Source organism: Pseudoliparis swirei, chromosome 19, assembly GCF_029220125.1.
Source record: "Pseudoliparis swirei isolate HS2019 ecotype Mariana Trench chromosome 19, NWPU_hadal_v1, whole genome shotgun sequence".
NCBI classification, from domain to species: Eukaryota; Metazoa; Chordata; class Actinopteri; order Perciformes; family Liparidae; genus Pseudoliparis; species Pseudoliparis swirei.
In genome coordinates this window covers 24110710-24123495 of record NC_079406.1, presented here as the reverse complement: position 1 = coordinate 24123495, position 12786 = coordinate 24110710, and the positions used below count along the sequence as shown (strand labels likewise).

Genomic DNA, 12786 nt, shown 5'->3' with positions numbered 1-12786 from the left:
TATAATAATTATAATGCTGATATTATTTCAGTCTAGAAATAGTAGGCACCTTTTAGGCATGTATATCACAAAACAGGCAGAACAAGAGATATATTAATTGCTAAAAAAAAGTTACGATGGTAACCCTGATGAGTGAAGGATGTATCTACGCCTAGGCGCCTATAATTAACTGTGGGTGAGAGTCGGGTCGGGTCGGAAGCTTTGTGGGTGCAGACATTAATGGATCTGCAAAGAACTCTGAGGAACATTAGCGTATTAAAAAAACAGATCCATAAGCATGCAGTATGAAGAGGGCCTCTGTTAGGGTGACTGTGTACATTAGTAGTTTATCATCTATATGTTATTATGTCTGCTGGGACATTCAATTCAATTCATGGGACATGTTGTTGGGAATATAAATACCTTCTGAGGCATTGAGCTACATTTAAAAAGTCCTCTTTATGATAGTCAGAGCATTAATGTAGTCAAGATATAGAGGAGTAACGTCACCCTGGGCCTCTCTCTCTCTCTCTCTTTCTCTCTTTGTGCATGTTGGTGCATGTGAGCGTGCCCCCCAAAGGTTTGCCATCATTACAGCCCATAATGGTTCCACCTCCTGGTTCCCTCTCAGGTTAAAATGCTTATCGGCACTTTTGTTGTTGTTGTTGTTGTTGTTTGTGCTGTTAGCTGTGAGCTGCCGACGGGATTTGTGCCAGTAATGATAATGCCTCACTAATACAACAATCTCATAACAGGAATTAGAGGGGAAACAATGCATATATATATATATATATATATATAAGTCTCTTGCTGTCACATGTGTAATAACACGACTATAGTCTACTCACTAACTATATTAAGTTACCTTTTGTAAAATATTGACATTGTAATATTGATATTGTTTAGTTTTCACGATCCTTTATGACGCTCCTCCTCCCCGGTGGAACTTTGTGAGAAGAAATAACAACACGGGTCAAAAGGTCAACCACTCGATACGCAACACCTCTCCTGGCATCCGTGTCTTTTTACGGAAATGAACCGGCGGCAAAGTCTCCCAACGGGAATAATAATTACACATCTACAAATGGATCTTGTGGATTTTGTGTGTGTGTGTGTGTGCGATGATGCTTCAATCGTGGGTGTGTTGCTCTTTTAATGTCTAATCTCCTTGTAGTGTCTAATTTGTTGACTCTTTTATTATCCTACCTGCCCCAAGGACTACAGGCACAACATAGCAATTTGCCTACACCTTGTACTTTACGCCTCGCCTTATTTTCTACAAGGTTTTTGTCCCTCTCTACAAAGACAGCAATTTACATAATTGATGTAAAGTTCCTCTTCAGAATGAGAAAGGATCCATGAATTGTCTGTACGCGCCCCACAGAGCGGGGCTCGAGCTGCCGGAGGCATTGAAGTGACACGCAGCTCATGGTCATGAACATTTTTGCTCGAGTAAAAAAAAAAAAAAATGTAAAATTAAAATCACCGCAGTTCTCCTCGTCCGCTTGATTCCCGCAGTCATCGACGCCGTTGCAGTGCAGGAGCTGAGGGAGGCACACGGTCAGGTTGCCACAGGGGAAATACCCGAGGGGGCACGCCGCCGCCGCCGCCGCCTTCTCCTCGGTGACATTGAGTGCTGCAAACAAAAGCAGAACATCCAAGATTACGACCGTCACACATTTCGTCACACATTTCTGTAAAGACACGTTGAGAACCCTCGTCAAACATATTCACGTCACCGTGAGGAACTTTGTTTTCTGGTTGTGAAATATTTTTTATGAAATAAATCTCCTGGAGTTTTTTTCTCTCTCCCTCCCTTCCCTTGTTTTCCTCTTCAGGAGCCAATCAGGTGATTGGTTGCACGCCCCCTTTTCGACTTTCACCCACCACCCATCACCAGGCATGCTGCTCCTAGGTTTCCTCAGGGTTTTTTTCGGGTTTTTTTGTATGCCTGATGATACCGAGACTGATAACCTGCTTTGGTGTAGCGTTGTTTAACTTTAGAGAACGTGAAGACATTTTGAATTGTTTTTCCGTGTTTCCAGAGGAAGGTTTCCCGGCCTAGTTTTGTTATATTTAATTATATTTCTTTGCCACACAGGTTCCCATCCTCTACTCCTACTTTTATTGAGAACCTTTTCGTTCGCTGCACTCGAGTAAAACCATAAATCTCTCCTCACTGTTTACGTATTCTTTTGTCGTCACGTGATTCTGCGTCTCATAAAAGACGGCGTATTTTTTGTATGTATTTTTCTAAACTAACAGAAAAGGGTGTATTCACACGAGCTGTTCTTTGTACTACGCATCTATGAGTTTTCTAGTCTCTTACAAGAAAAGATAGGACATTGGGATACTTTTGATTGCCTCAGCATGAGGAGACAAGGTCATTCAATGTCAACAGAGAACATAGAAGCTCAGATAAGAAGAGACGCAGAGGAAGAGCAACGTCATTATCCACCATATTTTCACATAGGTAATAGCAGTTTTGATGGTATATTACGGGTAGATGAAATCAAGCATTCTGATTGGTTGAGAGTGAGTCACGAGGTGCACTTTAATCAGTCATAATGTCCGACAGCTGTTTGCATTTATCTGAGCGTTCCGTATCAGTGTGCACTCAAAATAAAAAAATAAAAAAACAAAGTTCAGTAAAGTTGGAAAGACGGTCACATATTCGGACTGTTGCTATGACAACAGACAGAACAGCAGGGGACTATTTTCTCTCGGCTACTGAAATGCGATACACAAAGTTTGGTGGCGACATCGACTTTGTGCTGAAAGGCAGCTTACTATTTACTTACTATTCATAATGTCGCACGCAACCGTATCATAAAAGCAATAAGATGCCCGAGGCAGGACTTTATCGTCAATAATGTCCTTTTCAAAGGTTTGAAGCGGACATTATTGACGACGAAGTCCTGCCTCTCGCACCTTATTGCTTAAGAATGTTGGATACAGATTCTTTAATTGACGGTCATATAATTGCAGCCACACAAACAAATCATACAAACTGACACATACGGTGAATGTAAAACCGACCGCGTGTGTCATGAAGCTGGAAGAGGAAATGACATAATACTAGACAGCGATCTGGTATCGCTGCACTAGAACCAATTAAGAAGGGATTATAATTTATGATTCACCTCATTATCGCCGAGGCACTTAACAACCTGTCTTCGTGCTACATTATTGATTCAACACGTCGTCTCTCTCTGTCTTTTAATTGGGAACTAAAGGGCAACCACACCTTGAGCACCCATCACTACTTTTGAAAAATGTATTCGCCGAAAGATGACAAATTACTCATCCTGGGTTGCAGTTCACGGTCAAAATGAACTTTTATGTTCTTAAAAATCAAAAGACTGCTTTTCAGAATAAATGCACCTCAATATATTTGATTACTGGAAGAGAAACTACAATTCACAACTAATGTTTATGCCCGTTTCCCATCAAACTGGAAGGATGACTCCTTCTTATAAATATTCAGGAATTTTCCTTCTTTCTTTTTGGTTTTCCTGTCACGCAAAGTCTCTAAACGACTCTGTTCGTTAATGTCATCGAAATGTATTAAAAGGCAATTCTGGTAAAAGTCGCTCACCGTAACAAAAAAAACATGAACTGTAAAATAAAATGTAAAAGATAATTGTCGTGTGCATTAAATCATAATGACATACATTACATGCACTATCTATTCCAGCCATCCATTACATGCATGGCTGCCTCAAACTGCCCGGCAACCGCAGTGCCCGAGGAGAGAAGCCGTTACTGAGTCGCTTTGAGAGGGATTTGGTGCTCCGGGAATGTGTTTTTAATGTGTTCTTTTCACAGCAAGTGATAGAAATATGCCGATTTTTTTTCTTCTCCCCTGCTTTTTTATTTCCGGTCCTCGGTAGCAATCTTCAAAATCCTGAACAGTCAGGATTTTTGCCGAACTTCTCGAGACGCCGGAAGGAAACAATCTCTGTTGTGCTTTGATAATGTGTCACACTTTTTATTATTTTGTATTATTTTTTTCAACAAACAAATTGACGATGAGTCGACTGACTGTGTGTTCTCATTTGGCGATAGGCTCATGCTGTTTATTCTCATAAGGGATATTATGCTAAATTTCAGTGCACAAGATTGATTTTGAAATTGACTTGACTTATTTTTAGACGTGCATCATATTTATAATGGTGATGTCACAGTGCATAGATTTACCTGCGGCTCCCCCACTTGGCTGATTACTTAGTAATCAGCACCACAGACAATCTGTTTCCACGCCAGATGAGAAGCAATTTTTTTAAAAGACGTCTATTTCATTCAAACGAATGGAAAATAAATTCCCCTCATTATTAGCGATAAATATTAATAATTTTGTTTAACCCTGCATCATGTAATGTGCGGGGTTCATGACTCATGCCACTACATCACCAGAAGACAATATTTCAGTCTTAGACGACTTCCTTGCAGCACATGGCTGCGATCAGAGAATGCACGAGCGCAGGGGAAGAGTTGTTACTTTTATGATTATGGAAGAAACAAAGACCCAACAGCTGTGAGGAAAATATTTCAGAATAAAAAAATAGGTGCAAAGATATTTCTATAACTGTGGATTGTAAAGTCCCCCTTTCAGCACAAGCATTGATGCAACGGTGGCACCTCAAAACTACATATTGCACATTTTTAAAGTCAAATAAGTTGAGTTAAGGATTGGGCTAAGCGTTAAATCAATATGCAGATTTATCATCTTTAAATTCAATCATATTGTGAGTAAACTATATATATATATTTAGACATTATTGATGATATACTAAGCCAAATTTAAGATACAATCTGATTATTTTTGCAGTAAAGCTCCTAAATGAAGGAGAAAACACATGTTCTCAAGACACGAACGACAATATGAAACCATGAAATTATTTCAAATGGACTATTTATTCCTCTATTGTATTATCAGAGAACATACACCTTGATATATATTGTTTTGGAGGTATGAAGTAACAGGCAGACCTTGGGACAGAAGGTTTAGTCCATGATGATGGCTTATAGATAAGTTGGACATGAGGCCATGAAGCTGTTAAGTTGTAATAGCTTATTTTGATAACATCTGCAGAGGTCTTATGTTTTAAATTAATACATATAGAAAGATAATAGAAAATATTAAGGAGAATATTGATATTGTTATTAATGTATTATGAAGCATAGGGGTAATGTTTACTCTATGCAAATGTAAATGGCAAGAATTAATGTATATTGCATGAGAGTGACTGTATGTTCGTATGATAGATTGACGAAGCCGGTTGAATTCCGTGAAGTGACTTACAATAACAAGAGACTTTTATTGTGAAGTTGACTAATGCGGACAAATAACAAGACGGGACTCTTATTGTGAAAGCGACTGGAACCAGAAACAGGAATAGTATGAGGCTGCGTGTTTTTAGAGGGACCGTGCTCTTTTCTCAGGTAAGCCCCGAGGGGAAGGTTGTGCTCCCGGAAGGTGCCGGGAGCCGGCAGCCTGGACACGAGGGAGAGCGCGTTGAATGTTTGATTCACATTTCCTGCCATTAAATGTTGATAACTTAATCCACGCGCGTCCGGAAGCCTGTTTCTCCACCATCTGCGAAGTGCCCAGTTTCAGAATACTCAACAAAGCTATAAGAAATGAAAAGGCATATCTTGGACATGCATGTGCAGCAGTTGGCATTTTACATTACACCCGTTTCTCAGCATGATAAAGAAAATATATCTCAAATGAAAAATGTACTACAGGATTATAAAAGAAAAATGGGTGACATATTCATGTCACGTCTTTTTCCCTCCAGATTTCTAGTCTTCCCATACAGTAGTACTGTACAGTAGACGTGAGTAGCGATGCAGTTCAATCTCTAATATTCTTATAATGCAAGTTCAAGACACAAATATGATGTCCACCTATGACAGGTTAAAGATAATTTACATTTCAGATTAAACCGCTGAACTTGAAAGGAGTACATTACAGCTGATGGTCAGCTAACTGCTAACATGCATGTCGGCTGTAAGAGAACATATCAACTCATCTGTATTCATAATAATAATTTTTTTTTAAATCACAGAAAGACAAACACAAACAAAAAATGGAAGTTCACTTCATTTCCCTGACGATCGCTCCCAAAAAGTACTGTATTTTCTTGGGGCTTTTAATATGAAATAAGAAAATAAGAAGCAGTTTTGATAAGATGCCTCTGAGCCTTTGTTTGAATACGTTTACACTCCATGTACGATGATGTCGCCCACTGTGATTTGATCATGTTGGTTATTCTATACACGTGACCCCCATTGTTCCCTCATCAGTTGCTCTTCATGAGGTTTTCCTCCCTAAATGGACAGAAGCAATGATTTGCGAGCCTGGCCACACCGTTCGCTCTCATCCACTGATTCGGTAGGTCGAGTCGGCCCAAGAGAATCTGATATGAACCGACTGGAGCCGGCTGGACCAGCTGCATCACCAACACCAAAGGCTCTGGCTGTAAAAGATTGTTAAGGCATCACTCTGTGAGCTTCTGGAGCGATGCACAACTTCTTTTTTGACTGCGACAAATATACAAGAGAGAAAATACAAATGGTTGCCAACACTTCGGCACCATACCTCGGAATGGTCCCAGCTCAGAGGTGAAGAGAGAGAGAGAGACACTAGTCAGGGTGTACATATGTCCCGCCCACTGATTAGCTGATCCCTCTCAGGTGGTGTTGCTCCAGGTATACCAGACCTGAGATAGCTCCACTCTCTTTCTGAAAGAGGGCTGTCTAAGTCACGGGATGTAACAGAGCACCTATCAGGTTAAAAAACAAACACAAGTTAATTTTGATTTTCAATTCGCTCATAATTTGAAACTATGTCCTTCATCTTGCCTTGGAGTCAACTGCTGTGCTGCTGTGCACAGTTTAGGGTTGCAGCTGAAATGCCACCATGCACTTTGATTATAAGATCAAACCCTCACAGTGGAATAAAGCTCCTCCGAAATAAATTAAGACGCCCAGCCTGACCCGCTCTCAATGAGTTCTGACCCACCAAGTAAACGCTGTCAGTGGTGATTCAGTGTGTGGATGCCTTTGGTTCCCCAGGCTTCACGGGGAGCTCTGCCCTTGTGCAGAGGACAGCGACTGATGACTGCTCACACATTAAGTGTCTCATGAGGATGGACGCACTGCTCAGAAACAGTGTCAACACCAGATCCACGGCGTTATCTCACAGAAAAATGCAGAGGAGATAAAACATGAATAAAACACACAAAGATCTCGTTTTGCTCTTCCGATTAGTAAAAGAAAAAAGAGAAAAAACTTGTTTTAAAGCCAAATTGTTTCATACATTGTGAGCAGCCAGAGCAGACTGGACGGACGACATCACAGGGGAGAAGTTGCTGAACTTACCCGACACTCCATACGCGAGGAGCACCGCCACGTACACGTGCATGGTGCCTCCTGAAGTTGCGGTGAAGACCCTGAGGTCGCTGTCGGTGCTGGTGGAGAAGGAGTAGCAATGTCCTCAGATGATCGTCCAAATTTGGGAACCCCCGTGCGTAAAAAAAATTAGGAAAAGAAAAAGGAGACAATAATGTTTCCCCGTCTTGTAAATGAACAAGTGCAGAGAAGACACAGCGGCTGCAGGAGGAGAACCCTTGGAGAAACCTTGGAGAACCTTTGGAGAACCCGTGCCCGCTTCCTCGAGTCGAGTCGGTCTGCGCGCTGTCCGACAGAGAGGAAGCTCTCATGAGTCCGTTGGCATCGTGTGACGCGCGAGCCGCGCAGCGACAGCACAAGTGCAGCGCGCGGAGGGGTGGGAGTGAGAGAAAAGAGAGAGAGAGAGAGGGGGAGGGGGAGTGAATCTCTCTGGGAGAAGAAAGGAAATCGAGCCTTTAAAGTAACTGCTGTTTTGCTTTCTGCCGGCAGTGACCTCTCACGGTGCAGCGCGTGCACCCTGCAGATGCTCAAAGAGACACTCGACCCTCGTGCATTTTTAAAAGCATCTAATTGCTCTAAGAACAACAAACAACTAACAACAGCTGTCTTGTTTCATTTTTCATGGGAGGACATTTCAGGATCACAGCAGCGGGTGCACATTAGAGCAGTAATAAAAGATAGCCTACAAATAAAACACAAAAGACTAACAATACTAAAATATATACAAAAGGCAATGACCAAAGTGAATTTCCAGCAGGTAAAAGTGTCCAGGAAAATAAAGTTATTCAGTTATTTCTGCTCATAAAGTATAATTCTTCAGTGCAACCATGAAAAGTGTAATAATGCTTAAAGGTTTAAATATTTAGAAGTGTATCAAACGATCACACTGGAGCGTTTTTGTGCTCATTATTTTTTTTTTGCCTTACTTGAGTGTTTTGGTTCACTCACAGATGTAATGTCCAGACACAGCAGAATAAGCTCTCAACAACAACAACAACAACAACAACAACAAAAAACAACAAAAACAGTACACTTTCTGCCCGGCAACAAACGGCACCCCAAGACCAGCTGCTGAAGGGCCTTTGTAGAGGCTAACCCAGACAATTTCCTTGAATGTGCAAACATACTTTCATTCTGATTCTGATTATTTTAGCAACCGCTCAACGGCTCATCGTGACTGACAAACGGTCACGTGCACACACACACTGATCACACTGGGGATCAGTGTCGTGCTCTGATAAGGGCCGGAGCCACGGAGCTGTGTGTGAACAGTACATGCTGGGATGCACTGCTGCCTCTCAGGGAATCAATGCTTTCTTTTTCAAGGGAAATACACGAGAACATCGGTGAACGGGATGTTTTTCCTTTGAATTGACGCACGTTGTTTATGAGTGCAATAGAAACCGTAAAGAATCCATACAATTCATACATACAACATACATACATTCATACATTCATACATACAACATACATACATTCATACATTCACACATTCATACATTCACACATTCATACATACATACATTCACACATTCATACATTCACACATTCATACATTCACACATTCATACATACATTCATACATTCATACATTCACACATTCATACATACATACATTCATACATTCATACATTCATACATACATACATTCATACATTCATACATTCACACATTAATACATACATACATTCATACATACATACATTCATACATTCATACATACATACATACATACATTCATACATACATACATTCACACATTCATACATACATACATACATACATACATTCATACATACATACATTCATACATACATTCATACATACATTCATACATTCATACATACATACATTCACACATTCATACATACATTCATACATACATACATACATTCACATTCATACATACATACATTCATACATACATACATTCATACATACATACATTCATACATACATTCATACATACACACATTCATACATACATACATACATTCACATTCATACATACATACATTCATACATACATTCATACATACACACATTCATACATACACACATTCATACATACACACATACATACATACATTCATACATTCACACATTCATACATTCACACATTACATTCATACATACACACATTCATACATACACACATTCATACATACACACATACATACATACATTCATACATTCACACATTCATACATACATACATTCATACATACATACATTCATACATTCACAGATTCATACATACATACATTCATACATACATTCATACATGCATACAACATACATACATTCACACATTCATACATTCATACATTCATACATACACACACACATTCATACATTCATACATACATACACACATTCATTCATACATTCATACATTCATACATACACACACACATTCATACATACATTCATACATACATACACACATTCATACATTCATACACATTCATACATTCATACATACATACATACATTCATACATTCACATTCATACATACATACATTCACACATTCATACATACATACATTCATACATTCATACATTCATACATTCATACATTCATACATTCATACATTCATACATACATACATTCATACATTCATACATACATACATACATACATTCATACATACATACATACATACACACATTCATACATACATTCATACATTCATACATACATACATTCACACATTCATACATACATACATTCATACATACATACATTCATACATTCATACATTCATACATACATACATTCACACATTCATACATACATTCATACATTCATACATACATACATTCACATTCATACATACATACATACATTCATACATACATACATTCATACATTCATACATACATACATTCATACATACATACATTCATACATTCATACATACATACATACATACATTCATACATTCATACATTCATACATTCATACATTCATACATTCATACATACATTCATACATACATACATACATACATTCATACATACATACATTCATACATTCATACATACATTCATACATACATACATTCATATATCTATACATTCATACATACATACATTCATACATTCATACATATATATATACATACATTCATACATACATACATTCACACATTCATACATACATACATTCATACATTCATACATACATTCATACATTCATACATTCATACATACATACATTCATACATACATACATTCACATTCATACATACATACATTCACACATTCATACATTCATACATTCATACTTTCATACATACATACATACATTCATACATACATTACATTCATACATACATTCACACATTCATACATACATACATACACACATTCATACATACATTCATACATACATACATACATTCATACATTCATACATTCATACATTCATACATACATACATTCACATTCATACATACATACATTCATACATTCATACATACATACATACATACATACATTCATACATTCATACATTCATACATTCATACATACATACATACATACATTCATACATACATACATTCACACATTCATACATTCACACATTCATACATTCATACATTCATACATTCACACATTCATACATACATACATTCATACATACATACATTCACACATTCATACATTCATACATACATACATTCATACATTCATACATACATTCATACATTCATACATTCACACATTCATACATACATTCATACATTCATACATTCATACATACATACATACATTCACACATTCATACATTCACATTCATACATTCATACATTCACACATTCATACATACATACATTCACACATTCATACATTCACACATTCATACATTCATACATTCATACATACATACATACATTCATACATTCATACATTCATACATTCATACATTCACACATTCATACATACATACATTCATACATTCATACATTCATACATACATACATTCATACATTCACACATTCATACATACATACATTCATACATTCATACATACATACATTCACACATTCACACATTCACACATTCACACATTCATACATACATACATTCATACATTCATACATTCACACATTCATACATACATTCAATTCAGTATCAATTCAGTTTATTTGTACGTTTTCAAGCAATTTTAGGTTAGGGCAACATTTCGGTCAGCCACATGTATCTTTCTTCTTTTTTTAAAATTCCTGGTGGTTGTATATTTTGCTGTTCTAAATAAATAAACTAATTCACTCATAGAGCTGCAGCGTGATGGGAGAATGCTGTTGCTATTGGTTGAAGTGTTTAATGTCTAAAGATATGCTTGTATGAATAAAATAGACCTTCGATCTGGGTCAGCTCTAATCGGTGATGAATCTGACACTTGGATAAAAAAGTCCCCTGCTGACTGCAGATCTATTACCATCCCATTTTTCTTTTGACTGATTCTTTAGCCACGCAGCAGGGGAAATGGAAAAGTGTTCTTCAGAATAATAGAAAGAGTAAAATCAGTGTGAATGAAAGCTGCGACATAATGCATACAATCATCCGCTTGTAGAGCCAATTAAATTGTTGCGCTCACTTTGAGACCTGGAGGGAAATATGTATGTATATGTAGAGTAAGTCTCATAACACATTCATTTACATTCATTCAATGAATACAATTAAATTGTTCAAGGAAGTGCAATTAGAGAGAATTTATTCACACAATAACGTTTACCTTGAGATATAATTTAGCCCTATATATATATAGTATATACACATAAATATATATCTGTGTATATATATAGAGTATATACACATAAATATATATGTGTGTATATATATATACATATATACATATATATCTATACATATATATACATATATACACACACATATATACTGTATATATACATATATATGTATATATACAGTATATAAGTAGCCTAGCAGTTGTATTAACTTATGTATGTATTCAAAAACTGTCAAATTAAACAAAGAAAGTTCAATTGAATAATATCTCAACATTATTTCTTGTCAATTTTCAAATTTAACTGGATGAATTATAAATCATAAATACTCTAGTAATAAATACATGTAATTTTCATTCATCATTATGCAGTGATCTCTGGCTTTGCAGCAGGTCTGCTGAGGACCGATTACATGAATATAATGACGCTCTTTGATTATAACAGTTCATGAACGTTAAGACAGAATGTACTCTATATAATCAGGACTTGTGTTGTGGATCTGGCAAGACAATTAAAATAATCAGATACATACTTTTTGCTCTGACATCAGAGCCATAATATAAAAATAAGTATGTACTGACTATGATTAGTATGTAATGGATCTGGGACACAGCTAATGGATATGATATA

General features: G+C 37.3%; 1 protein-coding gene across 1 annotated transcript in view; it reads right to left on the bottom strand.

Moving 5' to 3' along the window:
* The window catches only part of rxfp1 (relaxin family peptide receptor 1), a 49987-nt gene extending 42465 nt beyond the window's left edge, over positions 1-7522 (bottom strand). The window contains exons 1-2 of the mRNA XM_056440032.1: positions 7369-7522; positions 1466-1615 (exon numbers count right to left, since the gene is read on the bottom strand). Coding sequence (XP_056296007.1) covers positions 1466-1615; positions 7369-7411 — 193 coding nt within the window. The 5' untranslated portion in view covers positions 7412-7522. The remainder of the gene's footprint in view (positions 1-1465; positions 1616-7368) is intronic.
* Positions 7523-12786: the final 5264 nt, after the last annotated feature.